Source organism: Felis catus, chromosome A3 (assembly GCF_018350175.1).
Source record: "Felis catus isolate Fca126 chromosome A3, F.catus_Fca126_mat1.0, whole genome shotgun sequence".
Classification (NCBI taxonomy): Eukaryota; Metazoa; Chordata; class Mammalia; order Carnivora; family Felidae; genus Felis; species Felis catus.
This window is the reverse complement of record NC_058370.1, coordinates 115,275,669-115,300,643: the sequence shown is the minus strand read 5'-3', so window position 1 is coordinate 115,300,643 and position 24,975 is coordinate 115,275,669. Positions and strand designations below refer to the sequence as shown.

General features: G+C 50.6%; 1 protein-coding gene across 6 annotated transcripts in view; it reads right to left on the bottom strand.

Annotated features, from left to right (window-relative positions):
* The window catches only part of GALNT14 (polypeptide N-acetylgalactosaminyltransferase 14), a 210,333-nt gene that overhangs the window by 52,749 nt on the left and 132,609 nt on the right, over positions 1-24,975 (bottom strand). For all 6 annotated transcript variants that reach the window (XM_019827709.3, XM_019827715.3, XM_045054721.1 and 3 more), the window contains exon 2: positions 24,551-24,720. In XM_019827709.3, coding sequence (XP_019683268.1) covers positions 24,551-24,720 — 170 coding nt within the window. The remainder of the gene's footprint in view (positions 1-24,550; positions 24,721-24,975) is intronic.

Sequence of the window (24,975 nt, the reverse complement as noted above, 5' to 3'; positions counted from 1 at the left end):
AGAGGATGGAGATACCCAGGCAGAGGGGGAGGAGGCAGTGAGCATGGGCGGCACTGAAAGGAATGAGGTGGATGTCAGGGAGAAGAATAACCATCTGTCTTCTGCAGGAAGCTAACAGAGCTGAGAGCTTCGCAGGACCTCCTTGTCTCCGTCAGAGATGCGGAGAAAGAGAGAGACCGAACCGAGTGACTCAGAAGGCCACTACTGCCAGGGCTGTGCCAAGGGTCAGGTGCTAGGCACTGCCCTAGGGATGGCTTTCCCTTCCGCAGCCGGAGAGGCAAGGGGGCCCCAAACCCTAGCTTTAGTGATGTAAGTTATTTAAGGACAACTTGGTGCGGGAGGGTGGTAGTGGGAACAGCTGCTCAGAGAGCTTTTGGGGACAGAGACCCTTTCTCCTGCCTTGGCGACATCCAGCCCAGAGGCAGGCATGTTCATGTGCGACAGCCCAGCAGTATGGACACACACAATGCTTGGAGGGCAGAGAGGCAGGCATCACTCTCCCCGGCTGGTGAAGTCTTCATGGAGCTGGAGGATGAGGTAGGGACGGACCGAGGGACATGGGGTATGGTGTCCCAGTCCCAGCATGATTCTGGACCTGCAGACTGAGTGCTGAGTGAGACAGGTCATAGAATACTGGCCTGGGGGTCATATGCTACTGACCAACTGTGGGACTGTGAGCAAACCCCCTCCTCCCCAGTCTGCTGTCTACTCATCTGTAAGACAGGTTGGACCCCAGGTCCTCCTGCTTAAGGTCCCCCCAGCATCAGTAATCAGAAGCTGTGATTGTCGCTGACAGTGAATAAAACACAGTTAATCTGAAAGACCGTCAAAAAGACCATTTTCAGCTTAGGCTCAGCTGTGTGGCTGGACATCGAATTTTCTTTTCTGAACTGTTTCCTCATCTGGAAAGTGGAGACAATGATTTTTTAACTTGTAGCGATCCACCCCCCCTTAGATTATCACTATGTTGTTAGGTAACAGTCCATGCTTGACAAAACGGTAATTATCATTATTTTCAACGTCAAGTTCAAATGTGCGGACGGCTCTTCCCATGGGGTAGTTCTGTCCTGTCTGACAGAGGGAGAGGGGCGCGGGGAGGCAAGAGGGGGCGAGAGAGCAAAGAATGTAGCATCAATGTTAGAGAGAGGAACCTGGGCTGTGATGTCAATGTGGATCCTGGATCTGCCGAAAACTGGCTGTGTGCCCTTGGGCACATCATTTGCCTTCTCAGAGCCCCAATTTGTCACCTATACAATGCAGACAAATACCTCCCTTACAGGCTTGTCGTGAAGACCCCAGGCTGCACGTGTTTAACAGATGCTGAGAAGATGGTAGCTAGAATTATCATGACTACAGTGGCTGAACCTGCCTCCATGCACTGGTCCACGCTTATGGACCAGAACCTTGAACTCATGGTTCAGAAAAGGAAGGGGCCTTGGAGACGAGCCAGTTCAACCTCTTAAACTGGGCAGAACTTGGTGGTGTGCCAGGCATTGGTGGGAGCCTGGGCCGTTGTGTTCCTGGACCTCACTCCCCTCCAGCCTCCTGTGCCTGCAGGATACAGGACAGGGGCTCCTCTCTAGGTGGGGCAGGAATCCCCTAAGCGCCCCAGCATGCACAACCCAGGGAGGGTAGGCAGCAGGGCAGAGCCTCACAACATGATGGCAAGGGCAGCCTAGCCTGGCTCAGGGAACTTCAAGGTATCTTCCCTTCTGCCCCTGGTCGCAGCACATCCACTGTCTCATCTGACCCTCGCAACAGCATCTGAGAACCTCCACTCCACACAAGAGGAAAACTGGGGCTCAGGCTCTCCCTCAAGGCCACACACCCGGTGAGGGATTCAGAAGAGCTGAACCCGGGTCCCGTGACTTTTAACTGCGATTTGTCTCTAGCGTCCTGCAGCCCCGCTTAGGGACAAGCACTAGGCACCGGCAGCAGCAAGGCAGAGAGGCTGAGAAAAATCCTTCAAACTGGACGCTGTGTGGAGAGTCAGCTCAGATGGCGGGCTCTCTGGGAGAGGGATCTAAAAGATTAATCAAACAACAAGATCTATCAGGGACACCAGAGGAATGTCAAAAGCTGCAATGCTAAGATCTGGTACCCACAGACAGACAGGAAAGCTTGTTTATAATTTATTAAAGATTCAGGGGTTTTACTGGAGGGAAGAGTGAGTGAGCCGGAAAGATCGGGGCGGGGGTAGAGCCAGGAGGAAGGGCGGCCCATGCTGTGTGGGGAGACTGACGCCAGCCTGCCCGCCCGGGCTGCTGTCCCCATGGTCCCAGCACCTCCTGAATAACGTATGCTCCACTGAGCTCATTTCCCATGTGTAGTTTATTCTCTCCTGTTCTTCTCTTTTCTTTCTTTCTGAAAAATTCACCTGAGATTCTTGATTTCCCCAAGTTCAGCTATGTCTCCAAGTGCTTCCTGAACCATCAACTTCTTGAGTGTTCAGGGCACTTACAGGCTGAGGACGCCTCCATAGTGGTTCTGAGATGCCGGCCCCGGGACACAGGTAGGAACTTCTCCCTCTTCCATCCCTTTCCATCACCAATCGCTGCTCCCCTGCTCGCCCTCCCCTCCCCACCCCTGCACCCCAACAGGTGCCAATGCGGCTATGCCAGAAATGTACTAAGCAACGGTCAGTTACCCCAGAAATGTAATGTTGTACACATGCCTTCTATTTTATTGCACAAGCTCATGACACTGGCACTTACAGCTGCCTGTAAGTGGTGTGAGGATATCAGCATCATCCCCATTTTATCAGTGGGCAACAGAGGCTCCTGGTGGTCCTAAGTGTGCCTGCTATAAGGCTGGGGCCAGTCCTCCTGAACATACACCTTCTCCTACAGCGTGCCATCCTTATGAAAGAAAAGACATGGTTATAAATGACAAACATTTGGGGTTTTATCCTGGAGTGTGGAAACAGGAGGGAGTGATGGAGAGGCAGATGCAGTAACTCTGAAGCAGAGACATAGTATTTTTACCCAAATGTTGATGGAAAGGAAAAGCCACAGGACTCCCCTGCAACGGACATTGGCACCAAGTGTGAGAAGACAGACTCTTGAAGGTGGTCTGGTGTCCCAGAGGGGAGACTGAGGACAGTTAGAGAAAGAGGAAAGGTCACGCAAATATATGGCTCGATGTAATGGAGATCAAACAAGCCTGTGGGCGGGGGGGGGGGGGGGGGGGGGGGGGGGGGGGGTGGGGTGGACACCCAGGGTGTGTCATTTATTTGGGAGCTTGGAACTTCACTTCTCTAAGCCTTAACTCCTGGTTTACAGGGATGACCTATCTACCTCAGGGAATGTTTTTAGACTACTACATAATGACCCCTACTGCCGGGCATGTAGTGAGTACCCTGCATAGTTAACACTCACCAAAACCCTCTGAGGGGCCACTGCTTAACGGACTCACTGCTTAACGGCTGAGGCACAGGGGGGCTGAGTAAGTTGCTGCAGCCAGTGCAGACATTTGAACCCAGGCCTGCCAGACGTCCTTGTCACCAGGCCACTATCATCACCATGCCATAACATCTCCTGGCCAGTACTGTTCCAAGCACAAGGGTATCCATAAGCCTCCAGCGGCTGCTCAGGTCCCACCTGCGCCCTGTGCCCTGTGTGGACCCATGTGCCCCCAATTCAAGTCACCAACCCAAGAAGCAGTTGCTACTGAGCTGGGACCTAGCCATCGCAGTGACCTGCCCAGAGGAGAGGGACAGGCTGCTGCTCCTGGGCCAACTATTGGTTGGGCCACCGCAGGGGAATCCCAACAGGGGCTCTCACTCACTGCCAAGGTGGAGCCCATGAAGGTGTGATTTCCATGAGGCTCTGGGAGGGGCAATTCGTGAATATGTGTTCCTAAACAGAAAGCTGCTCCCCTCCCTCTGATTCCTTCAGACCCACACACACTGCAGAGGTCAGACTGAGGCAGAGAAACGGAATGGGCTGTCTTCTCTGTACGTTCCATTTCCTGAACTCTATGGCCACAAAGGCCAAGGGAAACACAGCTGTAAGACATAAAGGGAGGGTGGCACCAGTTTCCTGGGGGAACACTGTCCCCGAGGGAGTGACAGTCTGTGGATTCCCAGGTGCAGGGGCCTGTGGCACATCCTCTATCCCTCCCCAACCTTTGTCTCATCTCACCATGTCATGGTTCCAGCCCCGAAGAGGCCTCAGAGAGAATGCCATCTCTCCCCCTCATTCCCCCAGACGCCAACACCCACCCCAAAGCTGGTGCGTGTGAGGAAGACTGAGGAGGGCAAAGCTCTTAGCCAAGGGAGCTTTCCAGAATGTCAGCTGCCTAACGACAGCAACAGGGAACATGCCACCAGCGTTTACGAGCACAGATTCCGTTTTCAGAGCTGAGACCATCCAATACATTCCTGGCTCAGTTCTACATAAGGAAGCCTGCTCCCAGGCATGAGGAGAAGGAGGATGGCCCGAAAGGTATAAAATGCCAAACCTCTGCCTGGCCTCTAGGTCCAAGCCCAAGTCTTTAGAAGAGAAAAATGCAAGCAGTATGAAAAGTATGACAACTGTAAAATCAGAAATTCCTTTTAATCTCATTTCATGGGCAACACTGATACACTGTAAGGCATGAAATTTTTATTTCATGTCAATTTCACTGGGATTTCACATGCAGATTAATTTGTTCATCCACATAAACATATACTGCTCCTAGGTCTTGCCTCAGCATCTGTCCTCACTTAGTATTACAGAAATCCTGCATCGCATTAAAGGCACTTAGAGTCACTGCGATCTGCTACTCCATTATGCTGCCACATTTTAATTGGTGAACACTTTATTAAGTTCCTGTATTCTGGCAAGGGGTTTCGTGAGCCCTCAGGGCAGGGAAGCGAGCTGCCTAGAAACGTGGTTGGGTGCTGTGGTGGGCAGCAGATGGCCTCCACCCCCCAAGTCCTTGTGTAGTGCCCTCCTCTGGGAAGTGGGCTGACCCTGGGGACTGGCTTCTCAGGAACAGAATACAGCTAAAGTAACAGGATACCGCTTCTGTGATTAGGTTAGGAAAGACTGGGCATCCATCTTTCTGGCCTGCATACTTTGGTGAAGGAAGCTGCCATGTTGGGGAGTCCCACGTGGCAAGGAATTGAGCGTGGCCTCTGGTCAATGGCCTGTGAGGGACTGAATCCTGCCTACAACCACACGAGGGAGCTTGGATGAGGGTTCAGCCCAGTTATGCCCAGTTATGCCAGCGGCTCTTGCTGACTCTTGATCACTGTTTGTGAGAGCCAACAGTCAAGGACCCACCTGGGCCATGCCTGAATGCCTGGCACGCAGAAAATGAGATTATAAACATCCTTTTAGGCCACTAAATTGTGGGTAATGTGTTATGCAGCAATAGGCAAGGAATACAAGTACCCTTAGCTACCTGGAAAAACAAGTTCAGCAGCTGTTTGTCAGTCCACTGGGTTCAAAGGCAAATTCTCTTGGGTAGTTGGTGGAAGAGTTAAGCCATTGCATCATGGTTCTCCCCACAAAGTGCTCCCAGAGCCCCCACACCTCCATTCCACTGGATGATCTAGGTGTGGGTGCCCAGGAGACCCACATACAGAGAGACGTTCTCCAGTGGTACCTTTTGGGGTTCTTCCAATTTTTATAGATTCAGCTCCCTCAGCGGTTCTTAATATGAACCATACAATACATAGAAAATTGTTGACTCTCTTCTCACTTCTCCCATGGATGGTACATAATAGTAGCCTTCCAAATGCACGGAAGAGAAGTTAATTCAGTTCATACAATGGATGTCCTGGGGCTTTAAGGCTTAATTCTCTGGCAGAAAGGTTGACCTAGATGGTGTCGTGGACACCCCTCCATGAACATAAGGCCGTTTAACAGAGGACTTGATCTCGGGGTGAGCCTACTTAGGCCAACAAACGCTTTCCCTTGCACCAACATCACCATATTCCTGGTTGACTCTACCTGTAAGGCCAGCTCAGGGCCTGCAGTTCACTTCTGCCTCCTCAGAGTACCCTCCTTGATTTCTCGGCCACCTACTCCCAGCACAATCAGATTTCTAAGAAAACCTACTTCTTGACCATTCTAGGGTACTTCCACCATCCGAGTCATTGCAGCCTGTAGATCAGAACAGTGTTCCCAGAAAACAGCACTGCAAGCCCATTTTCCTGGCAATGTAAGAGGGCCCCATAGGGTCTTTGCTGACAACTGGGAAGCTAACTGGGGAAGGAGAGCACTATGATGTAAGAGGCCAGGATATCTGGACTCCCCTAAGGTCTGGCTCAGTCTTGCTTCTACTTTATTTTGCAGCCCTCAGCAGCTGGAAGACCTTTCTCTCTCTCTCTCTTTTTTAATATGAAATTTATTGTCAAATTGGTTTCCATACAATAGCCAGTGCTCATCCCAACAGGTGCCCTCCTCAATGCCCATCACCCACCCTCCCCTCCCTCCCACCCCCCATCAACCCTCAGTTTAGTCTCAGTTTTCAAGAGTCTCTTATGGTTTGGCTCCCTCCCTCTCTGACTTTTTTTTCCCCCTTCCCCTCCCCCATGGTCTTCTGTTAAGTTCCTCAGGATCCACATAAGAGTGAAAACATATGGTATCTTTCTCTGTATGACTTATTTCACTTAGCATAACACTCTCCAGTTCCATCCACGTTGCTACAAAAGGCCATATTTCATTCTTTCTCATTGCCAAGTAGTATTCCATTATGTATATAAACCACAATTTCTTTATCCATTTGTCAGTTGATGGACATTTAGGCTCTTTCCATAATTTGGCTATTGTTGAAAGTGCTGCTATAAACATTGGGGTACAAGTGCCCCTATGCTTTTTGGCTCCAGACAAACCCCTGAGTTCCTGCAACACTAGAGAGTACTTGCTTAGGCACTCCCTACACCACGAGCTGTTGGACAGTGTCTCCAGGAGAAGCCCATGCATGCTCTGTGAATAATGTGTACACATGTCAAATCAGTTGGGCAAATGAGAAATACTGGAAAAATACTAGATCACCTTATTCATGATCTATCGATGAACATGAACATGGTAAATGCTCTGAAACCTGTGCGAGCTTATTGTTTACCAAGATTTGACCTCAGAACCTGACCTCTCCCCACCCTTGCACCTTTTCCCCCCGCATCCTACAATCCCTTGCCCATAATGAGAACTCAGCTATTTACTGGGTATATGATGAGTAAAGCATAGCATTTAACATCCTACCAAAGAGAGAATTAGAAAATGTTGGTTCCAGCTCCCTCTTTTTTCAGATGAGGACACGGAGCCCCAGAACAGTGCACTGACCTGCCCAAGGCCACCCTGCTAGTTAGTGGTCAAGCTAAGATCTTCTGGGCCTTACTACTGAACTTGCTGTTTCCTTAAGGCAACCAAGATTGGGGGTGGGGGGCTGTCAGATGATACAGAGAGGCCCAAGGCTCCAGTCCACATGGGGTCACTATCCACTTCTGCCTCTCAGTGTCCTTGAACCACCCTCTCCCTGCCAAATCCTACCACCAAGGTCCCTAGTACATCTCTACCTCTAATGGAAACTTTTTAGTCTTTGTCTTACTTGTTATCTCTGTAGCATCTGACACTGAGGGTCACACATTTTATTAAATACTTGGTTCTTTGCTCTTGGCTTTCGTGAAATCACCTTAGTGTGGCTATTCTCTTCTTAGGCTGTCTCTTCTGGGTTCTCCTTTTCTTTCTTTCCCTCATCTAAAATTCTAGTGTTCCCCCCCAAATTCTCTTAAACCATCTTCTCTTCAGGCTCTTCTTTGGATTACTCAACTTTTTTCTAAGGCTTCAATTTCCTATCTGTTTTCTAATGACCCCAATCTTATCCCTCATCCTGATGAGCACCTTCTCTTGGATGTCCCCATGAGGTGACCTCTTCACCCACCCTCTGCCTCCAGCACCTTGGCCAAGCCTGCTGAGCCCTTTGTGTTCCCCAGATCACCATCTACAGTGTGCCCAAACCCAAGAGATATTCTTGAATCCTGCTTCTCCCCCACCCCCCCAACCTAATTAAAGGCCTAGTTCCACCAATCTTTACTTAACTCTCCACCTGGCTGTTTCTCTACATTCCCATCATGTCTTCTCTGGATTACTGCAGCAACTTCCAAGCTGGCTTTATCTCCTTCCAATCTATCCTGCATGCTGCAGCTAGAACGATCTTTCCATACTGCCAATTTTTAATGCATTTCAATGCTGCCCTACTGCTCATGAAATAAAGTTGAAACTCCTAATCACGGCTTACCATCCCAGTGACCCAGCACCACTTCTGACTCCTCCCCTCCATGATCCTAGTTTCTGCCATGTTCTTCTGCCTGACCCCCTCCTTCTCTCTCTGGACTTCTCTGCAGGCATGGCCTCCCTCCTGCATGTCCGAAATGTACTCTCCTCTCTTCCAAGGCCAGGCAGTCTTCTCTTCTTCTAATCTTGGCTTGGAAGTTACTTTCCCCAGAAAGCATTTCTTGATCTCCCAAGGCTTTTCCAGTGTATGGAAGTATACTTTTTCCCCCCAGGACACCTCTGTAATTTATTACCAAACACTGCGAACTTACTTTTCTGTCCCCTGTACTGTCAGCTGTAGCAAAAACAAGGACACATTTGTGGTTGTGACCTCAGAACATAGCACGGTGATTAAGCACAGTAGATACACAACACGTGTCTGAAGAAATGAGTGGATGTGTGAGTGAGGGAGGAAGTAGGTGGGCTCCCACCGGGGCAAAGCCAGAGAGGACACTGTCCCTTGCCAAGTTATGAGTGACACCAGCTCAAGGGAACTGCTGAGCTATAAGATGAGCCAGGTGCCAAGGTCAGTCATACAGAGAAGAGATACCAGACAAGTCACCAAAACTGAAGCTGGAGTATGCAGCCACAGTGGCAAAAACTGGGAGCCTCGGGCGATGGCTCTCCTGGGACAGAGCTGGGACAGTCATCTGGTGCCTGTGCAGAGCTCTGGCGTGTTCTGTGTAGCACAGGAAATACCCAGCTGTGTTTACAGGGCTGGAATGTTCCTCTTGGTTACCAAAGTCTCAGGGACAAGGAACAAGGCGTCCACAAGGGAGATGGGACAGACTGACTGCTACCTGACCGGGATGCCAGACATGGCCCAGACACCCTCTTCACCCGGACTCATGCTGTTCAATGTGGTGGACACTGGGCACTAGAGTGTGAAAGACACACGAGACTTCAAAGACTCTGTATGAAAAAGAATGCAAAATAGTTCATCACACTCATGGCATGTCAAAATATTTGGGTACACTGAATTAAGTAAAACATATCATTAAAGTTAATTTCACTTGTTTCCTTTGCTTTTAAAATGGGACTACTAGAAAATTTTACAGTACCCATGTGGCTGACATCTATTTCCATTGGACATCACTGTCCTTGGTATTACTGAACCTTAGCTTGTATGCAATCCAGTTTCAGATTTTAGTATTAGTGTCAGGCAATGGTTTCTAGATGATGGGTTCTTTTGTAGGAGTAAAATAAAACTCAAAAAATTATAAAGACCAGGATGCCTGGGTGGCTCAGTTGGTTAAGTGTCCAACTTCAGCTCAGGTCGTGATCTCATGGTTCGTGAGTCTGAGCCCTGCAACAGACTCTCTGCTGCCAGCACAGAGCCCTCTTTGGATCCTCTGTCCCCTTCCCTCCTCTCTCCCCGCTTGTGTGCTCTCTCTCAAAACTAATTAAACATTTAAAAAATTATAAAGATCGTTACTAGATTTGCAACATTTTATTTTGCAGGAGAGGATATCTGTTAAAGACCCCATCCTCTAATATCATTTCATAAAAGAAAGGGGGTTTGGGATGCCCGAGTGGCTCAGTCAGTTGAGCGTCTGACTTCGGCTCAGGTCATGATCTTGCGGTTTGTGAGTTCGAGCCCTGCGTCGGGCTCTGTGCTGACAGCTCAGAACCTGGAGCCTGCTTCAGATTCTGTGTCTCTCTCTCTCCCTGCTCATGCTCCGTCTCTCAATAATAAATGTTAAAAAAAAATTTTTTTTATTTTTTTTTATTTTTTTTTTTTTTTTAAATTTTTTTTTTTTCAACGTTTATTTATTTTTGGGACAGAGAGAGACAGAGCATGAATGGGGGAGGGGCAGAGAGAGAGGGAGACACAGAATCGGAAACAGGCTCCAGGCTCCGAGCCATCAGCCCAGAGCCTGACGCGGGGCTTGAACTCGCGGACCGCGAGATCGTGACCTGGCTGAAGTCGGACGCTTAACCGACTGCGCCACCCAGGCGCCCCAAAAAAAAAATTTTTTTAAATGAAGCGGTTTAAACACTAAGGCTGCTATTTAATTTAAAATTAAACACTATTTAATTTCATAATAATTAAAAACTCTTTAAATTGTAAAATTAAGCTTTAAGAAAATCTTTCTCATGGCCTCCTCTCTCCCCCAACACCGACGATCAGAGTTGCACTGATTCCCATGTGAAAGTACAGCTCAAAGATCCGTCCACTAATTTATATGAGGCTGTGTTTGACCACCCCCGCCATGGCATGGACACCAGACACTGAGGACAGGCCATCTCCACTCGGCTCTGGACCAAGCAGCCCCTGCTCCGTTCTTGGGGGGTGTTGATGCTAATATGTCAGTATGGTTTTTCCAATCTCCTATCCCAATTTTTTACCTCCTCCCACACTTTTGCTGCCCATACAACCTGGGCTCAGGACGTATCCCTGACTGGGAAATACAGCTGCCTGGGGCTGTATTTAGGCCTCGTAGAAATGGCCACTGCTCTACTCTGCACAGGACCCCTTTCCTTATTTTTTCCAGACAACTGATTCGGCTGTGTTATGTTGACCAGCTCCTTCGAAATCACTGGGACCCTGCGGTTCAGGGGAAACCATGGGTAGACAGAAGTGCCTTCTCTCCAGGATGAGAAACTGCTCTCGGGAGGCAGCAAAGAGGCCTCTCTTGGGTTGCTGTCAGGATCTGTGTTAGCTGGTAGCGGGCACCACCCAGATGGCAGCTATGTGCATGCGTGCGTGTGCCTGGGAGTGTGTGCATACGTGCGTGTGCACACACATAGGGGATAATGTGCTCAAAAGGCAAGTGCAGAGTGTAGCTGGGACCAGGAAGTGTGGAGGTGGGCCAAGGCCTATTTTTGAAATGTTTCTGGAAAAGATTCCTCGGTGTCTGGGACGAGGGCTCCTTCAAGTCTTATTTTAGCCCTGCTTGAATCACATTACACAATAGTAATAACAGACAACACCTACTGAACCCTGGCTCCGTCTCAGGTCTCCTTCCAAGAGCTTTAGATCTGCGCAATGATTCTCAGAGGTAGGTGCTGGGACTCCTCCTCTCTCGTTCTGGAGGGGACTGTGAGGGCAGGTCAGTAAGCAGCAGAGCCTCCATCTAAAACCAGGTGGACTGACTCCCAGCTCTGTGCTCTCACAGGCTCCACTACGGGACCCTAGGATGGTCATCCGACCTGCAGGGTCCCAGCCTTTATTTCACACTGGCCTTTCTGTCTTTGGTCTTGAAGGGCACATGCTGGAAGGTTCTGGAAAGAGGGAAAAATAACAAGTATCTCCCCTGCTAAAGAATGGTATCTCCCTTTGATGTTCCCTGAGCTATTATTTCCTGATATTTCTCAGACTTACCAGCTAAAGGATCAGAGAATAGTCAGTCCTTCATTTTACCTTTTGCCTTCAGTCCTCAGACTGAAGTAGCTGAGATAAAACCTGTGGTCTAGTGACTCCAGGAATGTATCCAGGCCCAGCCCACCGAGCTCAGGAATGGTCTGGTTGAGGGCCAAGTGTCCCTTACCTCTTCTTCTCTGGTGGACTGACAACGGTATGCCCCCTGGAAGGTCCGAGGTAGGGAGGTAAGCAGCAAAGCCTTCCCACATCTTCCCAAGCCCTCCTAGGCAGTCCATCCAACCATCCCCAAGTCAGCCCTGCCCCACATTCTGCCTCCACCCCACCTTTCATTCTCACTTCCATCTGCCCAAGCTGGGTCCACACCCTTGCAGCTCCTAGACTATTCTTCCGCCTATAGAGTCTCCCCTTCATCTCCTTCCTCCCTGCTTTCCACACTAATGTCCCTAACACATGCTTCACACACCACTGTCCCTACCCTCACTCTGTTCCTTGAAGCCAAGCCCTGACCGCATCCCAAGGTCTCCCCATCGGGCTAACCCCCAGCCTTGCCCCACAGTTCCCCTGCCTGAACCTTCCAGCCCTGCTAACCTGGTTCACTCACTCACCTCCAGCACAATCTCCACACGCCTCCCCATCCTCAACCCCCACCCCCATCTTCCTGTCCAGGGCTGCCGAAATTATAGCTTTTGTGCCACCCACGTCAGCCCCTACCACCACCCTTCTCGTGGGAGTTACTCCGTTGTCTGCAAAGCTACACTGTCTTCTCCGTGGGCAGGGCCCACTTTTTTACTTCTTCTTGTCCTCAAGGCAAGTTAGTCAACCGACCAGAGTCAATGTCCTCATCTCTAAACCCGAATCACAGCAAGGTGGCTGGGAGGCTTAGCCAGGAGAACATATACAAGGTGCCTACCATGTGTCATGGGAATAGTTTGATCAATAAACATTGGCTGTTTGTGGTCCCGGATTTATGCGCTAACACAGAGAATCCTTTGTTGAGTGAAGGTGGTTTTAAATTTCCCGTGATTTGATTTCCTCCCTCTGTTCCGGAGGATTCTTTCCCGCACCTGCACTCCCAACCCTCATGTTTTCAGTAGACAGTTTGAGAGTGAATCCAGTGAGATGCCCTTTGAGTCCACAGTCCCTCAGCGGGTACCGATGAAAGGCTGAGTGCCGGGCACTCTGCTGGCATACCCGCCCCAAGTTGCTCTAGGTCACAGTGGGGAGAGGACGTGTGTCCCTCAGGGTAATGAGTGCTCAGAGGTGAGCACGGGAGTGAGAAGGAGCCTCTGAACTTAGCCCAAGAGGGTGAGATGTCTTCCTGGAGAGCACTCCCTGACCCCATAGAAGGATGCCCTGAGCAGACAGGGCAGCAAAGACAAATGGGAATGAAGCCTTGAGCACAGTCGGGCAGCCGCGAGCCCTGGCTGGCTGGGGAAGAAGTGAGCCGGCAACATTTGAAAGATCTCAGATGGGGACCAAAGGGTCTGCATTTGGAAAGCTCTCCGTGGAAGAACAGGAGAGGATCGACGGGTGAGGAGTCAGCGCCATGCTGGAGGGTGGTAGGCAGCTGCTGCACTCACCCAGGTGAGAGGGGACAGCCACGGAACGTGGCAGCAAGGCCAGGGCCCAAGGGCTGTCTAGGAGACAGAGTCAACAGAATGAGGGCAGACAAAGCCGGGCTCCAAAGGTTTGGGCGTGCGTCATAGGTAAACAGCGGGACCTATCCTGAGATGGGGCAGGTGAGAGCAAAGCGGGTGCCTGCTGTCTCGAGAGATGGTGGCAGTGGGCTCAGCGAGGCTTGGGGCAAGGAATAAATGTGTCCATCTGACAAATCAAGGAGAAATGCAGAAGAGCAAAGAATCGGGAGAGCAGATACTGCTCTGGTTAGCATTAGGGTCATGGTGGGGGCAGAAGGTGACAGCTGTCTGGATACATGTGTTCCAGTCAAACATCAGGGTTCCTCCTGCTGCATCAGGGATACCAAGGATAACCACAGCAGCATTAGCCGATCCTGCCCTTGTTACTCCAACGGAACTCTGGCCGCTACACGACTCCGTGGGTCCCCCTTCTTCTGTCACATCGTGCATCCTTCAGCTGCTTTTCCAGCCCGCTGCTCGCGTCACTCCATCCCACTGTCTGTCACCCTGGCCAGCACCAGCTTTCCACAGCCGCCTGCCCACAGCTGTCACCTCCTCTGCTCTTTTCATCTCCCGTCAGACACGGTTCCACTTCCTGGCCCCCGGCCCTTACATCACTCCCTCTGCTGGCCTTGGCTTCCATCCCCACTATTTTAAAAGTACACATTTCACCAGACGGGGCATCGCGATTGCCTCATTGCTTATTTTGCACTCTGGTTTTTAAAGTAAGTTTGACATTCAGGCAAGCGAAGTGTTTTGGCGCCAGGAGCCAAGGCTGAGGCAGGAAGCTCTGTGCAGAACTTCTCTGCCCGCACCCTCTCCACCCCCGCACCACCTTGTTCTTGGAGCACACCCCAACTCAGAGGTGGAGGATGGGGCGCGGAGCCAGGACCTCTCCAAACTCATTCCTGCAGCTCCTTGCTCCCTCGGGGCTGGCACCCTCTCCCCCCTGCCTCCCAGACCTGCTGCGGAGCCTGGAAAGATCACAGGGCCTGGCTGCTAATGCTGATCCTGGTATTAAGACCATTCTGGCAACTCGTCACAGCTAACAGTCACGAGTGCTTACTAGGAGTTGAAGACCATGCTCAGCATTCGACGTGGACTATTTTGCCTCACCCTGACAGCATCCCTGGGTGTGGTTATTATTCCCATTTCACAGATGACAAACTGAGGCTTGGGGAGCTTGAGTAACTCACCCGAGGAGCAGCTAGCAACCAGCAGACATGCTGTAGCTCAATGCTCACAGGGCAAGGAGACCTAGCCCTGCCACTCAGTCCACCAGTTACGGTGCCTGGGCTCTGTTTCCTCCCCTGTGAGGTGGCGGTGTCCCCTTCACCCAGACGCTATTAAGGTCATGTGACAGGGATGTGAGACCGCTCGGTGAAGTCTCCTAGAGAGACGAGGTGTGGCCACTCTTGTTCTGAGGACTCACCGAGGTTCCAATCTTACTTAGGAATGGTGCCAGCTGCCTGAGCCTCCCAGGATGTCCTCGAGCCCGTTCTGCTAGGCCCGTTTCTTCCTGGCATTAGAGGCACAATGGGGTACATCACACCAGACGATTGTTCTTTGAAGTGCTGGGAGGTAATGGTGACCGAACACAAGAGTGGCAATAAAGGACAGCTCTAAAGGTCCTGCAGGCCCTCTAGTCCCCTTAGGAAGGGAAGTGTGTGAGGGGAAGGATTTATCCCCAGGGGGAGGAGAGGTGCTGCTGAGCTGGAGGGAGCCGTGCTTCTGGAAATAGCCTCCAATCAGATTCAGTTCCTAAGTCAGTTTCTGCACATTCTTACCAGAAGTGTTTTCAACCAGCAAACAGGGCTGGAAGTGACCTTAATAAGCATCTCTGAGCTACTTCTCTCTTCTTTCCTGTGAGGAAACAGATACCCTGATAGCTGAAGAGTTGGCCACTATCTTGGAAAGGACTCAGGGCTTCCCACGCTCAGTCCAGGGGTTCCCCTCCATTTTCTCACACTGCCACGATGTGTGAGAAAATGTCAGAAAACAATCAGAAGAGAAGCAGGTTATTGAGAATGAACTAAGAATCAGGCTTCGTGCTTGGCTCTTGGCCAAAGGGCCGAGAAAGGTGAAGAGAGCAGGTATGAAACACTTGACCGAGTAGTGGTGCGGCCCATGACCTTACGAAAGGTGGTCCACGTCACTGATCCATGAGGACAGGCAAACTGAAACCATGGTAAGATAGCACAACTCAACCTCTCAAGGCCTCAAGTGAGACCGACCGCCAATCACTAGTGCCTCACTGCAAAGACACGGAGCAATTGGACCTCTCATGTGCTGCTGGTGGGGTGGAAACAGGTGCGACAGTTTCACTGGGGGTTTTGCAGCATGTACCAATGCTTCTCGGGACACGTCCACATGTTCACCAAAAGACAAGGACACGACTAACCAAAGGAGCATGGATCATACGAGCCCCACACTGGAAAAAGCCCAAAGGAGCATTCAAAGCAGAAGATATATACATTGCAACATACAAAGAAATACTATACAGCAATGAGAAAAAAACACGCCGTGTCTCGCAAAATGTGGCTAGATTTCACGCATGTAATTTTGAGGGAAGCCAGACACACAAGAGTACATACCGTGGAAGCCCATTTTTATATATAAAGTTCAAAAACAAGCAATGCTAGACAATGGCATTTGAAGTCTGGATCGTGTTACGTATGGTGGGGAATAGGTGTGGGGACATATGGGTGGTTCTGGAAGGCTGAAACTCAGTCTTCTTTACCTTTCTTTCTTTCTTTCTTTCTTTCTTTCTTTCTTTCTTTCTTTCTTTCTTTCTCTCTTTCTTTCTCTCTTTCTCTCTTTCTCTCTTTCTCTCTTTCTCTCTTTCTTTCTTTGATTTTTAAGTAATCTGCATTCAACATGGGGCTTGAACTCACAACCCCGAGATCAAGAGTCCCACGCTCAACCGACTGAGCCAGCCAGGCACCCCAAGTGTCTTCTTTTCCTGGAGGAAGATGTTTGATGTGGGAATGTGGGCATGTTCTCTCTGGAAATTTCTTCAAGCGGTCCATGTATGAACTGTCAGGTTTGTTGTATATATGTGCTACTTTGATTCAAAGTTTACTTAAGAAAAGATGGAGAGAGGTTCTAGGTCTTGGTGTGTATTTTGGTCTTGCAGGGATATTTCAAAAGCTGCAGAAGTGAAAGAATTCAATACAGCCTATGACATAAGCAAGAGCCACAGCCAAGCTCAACAATGCCTTCTATTTCCCTCAGAACTCCAGCTGTCTGGGTGCCCATGACAACACTAAAGAGAACACCCCAGAATGCAGAGTGCAAATCCAGGGTCTCCTCATCAGCCTTCTGCCTTCTTAAAAGGGTACACCCCAAAAACAACTAGAAAAAAATAATTTGGAGGAGAGAATGATGCCACCTTCCCCTTGGTGTTACTGGCCCCTGTGAGCACAGGTCGCTTGTTCTCAAGGCTAGCTTAAGGGAAAAGTCTTCCGGGGGGGAGGGGTCCACTGCTGAGAAGGTACTGGTGGCCTGTGGAGGGTACTAAGGAATGTCAACTTTTGTTCAGAACAACCCTTCCCAACCTCCTCCTTTCTTCTACAGAAGGATGCTCCTCCCTTAGCGTTCCAGACTTGCCTATGGTTCCCCATGGTTTGTATGTCCCAAATGGCAATGTCTCTGCTATTCCTGAATGAGCTCATTTGCTGCTGGATAACCTTTGCTGTTTAAGTTTTAAGGCTGACACCTAATAACCTAAGACTCAATAATCTGTGGGATAAATTTTTCAGGGGCAATATTTTCATTCCAAATCAGTTTCCCCTCCTGGGTCCTGAACACACTTCTCCGTCTCTTTCCACATCTCTTTCCATCACCTCCTTCCTCAGGCAGCATGCAATAAGGGAGGCGAACCCAGCGGGGAGTGAGGGAAATGTGGGCTCCAGAACCAAAGCCATTTAGTGCCTTTCAAAGGCACACAGGTCCTTCTTAGTCTTGGTGACAGAACACCAGAAGAAATTATTGACTCTGTTAACTACCTGAAATATGTTATATCTATGCCTCTAAGCAAAGCTAAAATAGAGACATCAAACTAATTGGGAATTGGGAAACAGAGTCCTCAAGCATCATCTCTTCTCCTTCTCCTTGTCCCACAAGCACCAGTAAACACACACACACACACACACACACACACACACACACACATATATATATATATATATATATATATATATATATATATATATATATATGTATATACCCCAAGCATCTTAAAATTTGAGTTTCAGCCAAGCATTGACTAGCTGTATGATCTTGGACATGTCCCTTAAGCCTTCTGAGCCTGGATCTCTTTAGCAAGATATAGGCTTCATCTGGTAGTCTTGCTCTCCTGCCTAAGTCTTCATTACCAGGACTGATGCTCAGTCCTAAACCCAGCAGTCAGATGGGGGTAAAGGACAGACTCCTTTTCCAGGTCCCCATCAACAACTTTATCCTCTGGACCGGTTCTCACTTCTCGCCTCCCCCACCTCACCCCAGAGCAAACTCCCCACCCCTGGGGGATCCTTGCCCTGAGGATCCCACATCACACTCCACCCGCCTTGGATCAGCCCCAGTTCAGGCCAAGTTTGGTTTTGGACATTGCCTACCCTCCTCTGGGGCCGGGGGGGTGGGGGTGTGGCGGTGGTGGTCCCGTGCAACACTGCTGCCTGGCACAATTCTGCTCAGTCCTACCTTGGTCCCCCTTCCTGTTGGCAGGAGCTCAGCTGACCCTGTACCAGCTAGGGCATCTCCGGGGGTTGCTGAGATGATGAGGAAGTGCTGAGACAAAAGTGAAGGCACCCCAATGTTGACTGGATTAACACTTTGCTACAATGCGGCCCCACGCTTCCCTTTCAGAGTTATTCTCCCCTCCGTCATCCCCACTCCAAGGAAATTACGCTGACTCACACATAACACTGTGGCTCTTCCAACCAATCTCCTCCTCTTCACATATGCTGTTCCCTCAACCTGGGATGCCTGCTGCCCCCTACCTGTCACCCTCCATCCCAGCTTAAATACCATTTCCTCGGAAAAGCCTCCACCTCTCATCCACATGTAAATGCCTTCTCCTGGGTAGGCCAGCTTCATGCTGTTTTGACATTCTTACAAGAAAGCTCCTAAACTTGTATGGTTTGCTCCATGACCAAGACAGTAATAGCAACACCAAAACCAGAACAGGGTGGGAGATGGGCACGTGGGAATCAAGGACAGGAAGTCTGTGCATTAGCTCCAAAATCAAAAACATGGCCTCGGAGCAATCCACAGTTGAGTTTCAGGAATCAGTCCCATGTGCATTTCCCCCATAGACCATGAGCTCCCTGGGAGTGGGGACCAACTTCTAGGGTAGAGCTTGGCATGTGGTTAGTGCTCAATGAATGGGTCAAATGGAAAAGAAAGGGAAAATGAATGGATGATTGAGATGCATAATGTCAAAGCTGGAATGAGCTTAAACAAGGTGTGAGAACACATTAGCTAATCCGGTTTGTTCAGAGGAATTCTCATCAGCAAGTTTTCTTGACTGGTCCCCTTTCAAAGGCTGAGATGCTGCCTCTTCAGGAAATCCACCTGAAACTCACAGAGTAGGCAATGATGGAGGGACAGGGGCAGCAGGCAAGGACCCAGGGGACCAGGAGTGTAAGGAATCCTGGCCCAGAAGCACCTTCTATCTCTGCCTGTATGTCTTCTCTTCCACTCCTACCCTGGGGAGAACCCCTTCCTGCGCCCAGTATCTGGTACTCAAATTGCCACCCAGGGTAGCAGATACTGTTCTCCTGCAGAACCACTTCTAGGATATTCAGAAACTCCTCCTGCTACCCCCCTCCAAGGCTCCCTGGGATTCCAGGATGCTCTGGAGTGAAGCGCACTCAGAGCTACTATCCACAGGCTCACCAACTCCTATGTTGAAAAATGGTGCACAGGAGGGATCAGAATGTAGCAGATGGGGAGAGCATGTTTGCAAAAGCTAAGTGGCTGTGATGGGTTTCCTCTCTCCTCCTCTCCGCCTCGATGTAGAATCACCAACTCTGTGCTAAGCTAGTGGAAGAGGCTTGACTCTGAGGGAATATGAACATTTTTTATGCTTAGCCGTTCCAGCCGTAACGATTTTTATCCTATTACTGCTAAGTGACGAGTACAAGGAGAGAAATGATGATGATCTTTGGCAGCCATTCCAACCGAGTAAATACAAGGAGGCGAGAAAGGCGATCCCAGACTGGGCCACTGCCCCTTCATTTCCCAGGATGAAAAGGAGCAAAGGAAAAATGTCTTCCTGGTGAGATGTATCGAAGTGTGGAATTTTCTCTCCAGGCAAGCGATGGGTATCCCACTGTTTGAACCATTTAGCACTGCACTGGACAAAGGCTGGGAGAGTATGCTGAGGGGAACAATCAAACCAGCCGGCCAGGAGGAGGTGACCTAATGAGGCTTCCCAGCTGTAACGCCTTGCAGCTCACGGCTCATGGGCACAGTCCACCCTGCCACCTGCTCCCTTGCAATCAAAGCAAACCCATAATAAGTATTGCTAGGCAACAGCAAAAATACACGTTTGCTTTATCAAAATATTTCCTCCCTTCTTGAGGGGTGAGCCTCCGTTTAATGGCTTCTTGTCTGCCAGATGTTTTATGTGCTACTTGGATGATGGCAAATCCAGCTGTTACCACCAAAATGTGGTGACAGCGGTGGGGGGGGGGACACCTGGAAAATGAGGACTATTTGTTGGACCAGTCAGTGCTTGATAAACAGGCGAGCTCCCCTGGGAAATCTTTTTAGGCTCACCCCAGCTAGCTGCTATCTCTTCCTTACACTGAAATAGTTACTCATGGCACACTACCCCCACCCCGATAAAGGCAGCCACGTCTTTATCCTCGTGACCCTGCAGGGCCTAGGAAGTGTCCTGGGAGTTAAGGCTCTTGTAGGCATTAACAAGATTGTGGGTCTCAGGGGGAAAATGTGGCAGTAGGTTGCTCCGATACAAGCACAACTGTTGGGTTCCCACAGAGGCGGGTGGGAGAGGCGAGTGCATGTATGCGGATACATCTGGAAAGAGAAGACCAAGCATAGAAGAACGCACTTATGTACAACTGCAGCGACTTGTGCACTGATAAAGCTTCAAGGCCACCTAGTCTGAGTGCAATGAGAACACAAAGCCAAGAAAGGAGCAGGGATGTGCGAAAGGCCATTGCTGGTCACCTGGTCCCCACGCCTTTCACAGGCCCTGGACCAGGGATGGGGAAACTGAGCTATGGCCAAGACATGTCTAAAGGCCGATGACAGCATGTTTCAATCTCAAGACCGTGAAGACTGCATCAGGTTAAATGTGGGCGGGCATGGGAAAGTTAGGCTGTCAAACTCAAAGGGTGAATGAGCAAAGGATCCACTTGAAACCATAGTTACTCATTTTCTAAACTATCCTGGGTGTGGACAGCACTCACTGGCACCCCCACAAAGCCCGGGAATGGGGAGCTCCAAGCCTGCCTGCTGGCCTTGGTCATTCCACTCTCCAGGGCAACCCGGCCATCTCCACAAAATACCCTGGGCTCCCTGGCTCAGAGGACCAAGAGAACAAGGTGACTGTTCCATCCTGTATGGGGAAATGAAGCCCCTAGCCTCTCTGGGGCTGCCTTCCCACACTGCCCCGCCACGACGTCCTGGTCAGGGGTTCCATGCTGTCAGCGCATTTGGCTTTTCCATAGGCCCAGCTGCCTGTTGGGTGAGAACTTCGGCAGCCTCGTCCTCCTCCCCCACCCCACCTGCTGCCTCCCTCAGTCTCACAGCATCTTTGGATTCCTGAGTGATGCCCCCCAGTGCCCGCCTCTCAGCAATGCTTGCTCTAATGCTCAGCTAATAGTTCTGTCTCAGGCGCTGTCTGCACGCATCCTATAAATCAGAATCCAATTACTGTAGTAAGAAAATTGGAAGCAAATTTAATAAGCTCAGGCCACTCCCCCATGCTGTTTCTTCACTCTTCTCTTTCCAGTAATGAGGGAAAATGCCTTTTTCCTTTCACTGAGTCTGTTCTCCTGTCCCTTCATCTAAAGCCCCCGAGCATGGAGGGAGTGGACGAAGGGGGCTTCTTCTTGGCCCTCTTTCCCTCTTTGCACATGAGGCAGATGGGAGGAAATAGTCAAGTGTCTCTGTGGGCTTAACCCCCCTCTCATTTGTTCAACAGACATTTCTGGAAATCTTAGCCCACACCAGGCTCTGTAATAGGTGCTAGCAAAGATGAGTCTCCCAGAAGGCCAAAGGCCTTGTCCTGTTGCTGGGGCTGCTGATGCATGTTGATGTTTCCCTCTTGAGAAGTCAGCTAACAAGTGGGGCTGGCTTAACAGCAATGGCTCTCACTGCAACTTTGCCCCTCAGGAGACATCTGGCGATACCTGGAGACATTCTGAGTTGTCACACGTGGGGGCTGCTCCTGGCATCTAGTGGGTGGAAGCCAGAGATGCTTCCCACCTCCTACAATGCACAAAACAGCCCCCACAGCAAAGTATGATCCAGCCCCAAATGCCAGCCACTGATTGAATCCCTAGTCTGTAGGATATAGGCCACCAGAGGACACAACTGGTCAGAGCTGTGACAGGCAGGGCCCAAGAAGGACCCTAGGCACTGCATCCGGACGAAGTCAAGATACAGGGAGGCTGGACTCACAGGATTAAGGGACTTAGCTGGGGGTTTTAACCTCCTGGACACAGGCTCCGTGGGAAGCAAGGGCTGGAAGTAGGAGATCCTGGATATAGAAGGTCACCCCCCAGTGGGGCCCATCTGAGGGAAGAACGCTGGGCTTTGCTGGTGGTTGCTGGAATTCTCATTAGCACAAGAGTGATGTGGTCACAGGGTCAGTCCCATACCAGACTTAGCCTGGAGATGGCCTCTCCTTGTGCTAGCCTGGGGCTATGCACACAGTTGGAGCTCAACACCCCTGCCATGGCGGCCGGGTCCCTTGTGCTGGCCTTCACTCCCAATCACTCATCCTCCCCCATCCCTGGCCCTCATTCCCAATCACCTGTCCTCCCCTCTTCCTGCTCTTTCAGATCAGGATCCACAAATCTGAAATTCTCTGCTCCCAGAACCCCAGCTCCCACAGGGCAAGGTTAGTGCCCTGAGGCAGACATATGGCTGATAGACTTTTCCCCTCTGTCTTCCCAAAGGGGGCCTGGATTTCATCTAAATCCTCTCTCCTCCTCTTGCTGCCATGCCAGCAGATCACACTCACTTAACAAATGCAACATGCTGCAGAGGGCCCTGAATAGGACCCGGTAAACGTGAGTCCTTGGCAATAGTCTCAGTTCTTCCCCCACAACCAACACATATGTCCAGCCTTGTAAACCGCTTTCATTTTTGCCTCCCAGATCGCAGACCAGGGTGAATGCAGAAATTCATCCTATTCAACGCATCCCCTCGAACCTGTCTGGTCAGTGAACCCCCACCGCCTGCCCTCCTTCTGCAGGTTGGGGTACAGCTCTCACACGGATGCACCTGCTCCTTTCCCGGCAGGAAGTATCCATTTGTCCTTCCGGAGGGTCTCGCCATCTGGACTCAGGACAAGGAGGGACCTGCCTAGGACCAGTGGGGCTTCTCAGCCTTCTGTGTTCTATTTGCTCTTCTCCTACGTGTAGTCTCTACTCAGGGAAACAAAATGATCTAATTTAAAAAATTTTTTTTTCAACGTTTATTTATTTTTGGGACAGAGAGAGACAGAGCATGAACGGGGCAGGGTCAGAGAGAGAGGGAGACACAGAATCGGAAACAGGCTCCAGGCTCTGAGCCATCAGCCCAGAGCCTGACGCGGGGCTCGAACTCCCGGACCGCGAGATCGTGACCTGGCTGAAGTCGGACGCTTAACCGACTGCGCCACCCAGGCGCCCCCAAAATGATCTAATTTTTAAAGAAAATTTTAGCAGGTGCCAGGGAACACGATACGTGCTGGGGAATTTTAACAGCAATAATACAAGACTCTGACTTTAAGAAGCTTTCAGGACGGCAGCAGGGAGTGTTCGAGGCACAGCCGGTGCCCTGGATCTCTGTCTGTGGGGGTCTTCCTGCTGCTAAGGAAGAGTCTCGTGGGTACCATAAGAAGAGAGTTAAGTTTACAAACCCTCCAAGTTAGAAGAAGCCACAGATACCTTATAGCTCATCGCTCTGGCTTTTATTTATGTGGGGCAACCGGGACTCCAGCTCTGTTTACGAATGACAGTCACTGACAAGGCCTGGTTGAGCTGCTCCATGGGAAACATGCTACATAAGTCAAGGTTTCTGAGTTGTATGGCCTTGTTGGGGAAACTGAGTCTACCAGCCTTCACAGACTGCCAACTTAAGCACCACCAGACAGACCAGCCTCATAAGTCATGAAAATTCATACTGCCCCGGTCATAAACCCGTGTCCACAAGTGGGTACCCACAGACCCGAACAAAGGTAGAAAGCTAAGAAGCTCATGCCAGCCATATAGCTTCTCAGTTTAACCATGCCTTCAAGGCCCTCTACCCCCCACAGGCCAGTCTGCCATTTGAAGCTGGTGCAAAGTGAAATTCCTGCAGGAGACACAAACTCCTGCCTGTGGGTCATTAGTGCAGCTGGGTCTCCCAGTTGTGGGCTAGGAGGCCAGCACAGGGGAGCTGGGGTTGAGGCTGACCTACTGACTCAGGCCTCATCAGGAAGCAAAGGGCCGCTTCGACTCCAGGAAGGATTGGTAATGAGGCAACGTGCCGTCACAACGGCTCTTCTTGTTTAGAAAGAACCTTCCTGCATCGTTCCAGGCCTGATCTCCGCAGCCCATCCGAAGGTGTGGCCTGACCAAGGACATGGCAGAGTGGAGACTGTGTGAACGGGCTGCTCTGAAGCAGACAGCAATGGCATGTAAAGAGGCCCCTCTGATTTTTCCATCTCACAGGACTAAGCGTGCCGGGGCTGTCAGAGGAAAGGACCTCCCCCAGTGACAGATGAGGCCACCAACCTGACTTCCCAGGGATCTGCCCATCCTGCCCTCCCTCTGTTTGAAAGCCAGGCCAGGCCATGGGAATCTGCCAGGGACAACGGGCCCAGGCTACAGGGTCTTTAGTGCTCTGTGACTTTGCGGTGAGGCAGGCAAGGTGCAGGGGGCTCCCCCCATTCTCCCTGCAGGCGCTTGGGGATGCCTCGCAGCAGTGAGCAGCACAGAGAGGGTAAACTACCACATCACAACACTTCAGCATCCAGCCGGCCACGGACAGTTTGCCCGCCCCCATTGTTGGCATGGGCCCCGCGCAAATCAAGCCTGCTGTGGCTCTGTCATGACCTCAGGGAAGAGCAGAGAGTAATAAGGGGGAGAACAGGGAAGTACCTCAAATGGCGAGTGTCCGGGACGGCCCGATTGCTGGAGATCCGCTCGCTTTCCCGCTGGTTGAAAGCATACAGCTTATAGGGATCGTCACCAATGCGCCACTTTTTGGCGTTCAGATACCGCCGCTCATCAAACTGGTCCCACAGGTCTTCCCAGTCAGTGTCCAAATTCTGTGTAGCACAAATGGGCAGTCCGTGAGAATGTCTCCCAGCCCTCCATCAGCCCTCTCTGTCAGCGCCCAACTGCAGAGAACGGAGTTTTCCTGGCACAGTCCAGCCCAAAGATGGGGCCAGAGGTAGGACGTTAGTAACACCCCCAGCAGCAGTAACAGAGAACAACACAGTGAAGACAGCTACCATTTGCCGAGTGCTATGTAGCAGGTGTTTTACGAGAACCTTTACCCACTTCTTACAGTAGTTCTAAGA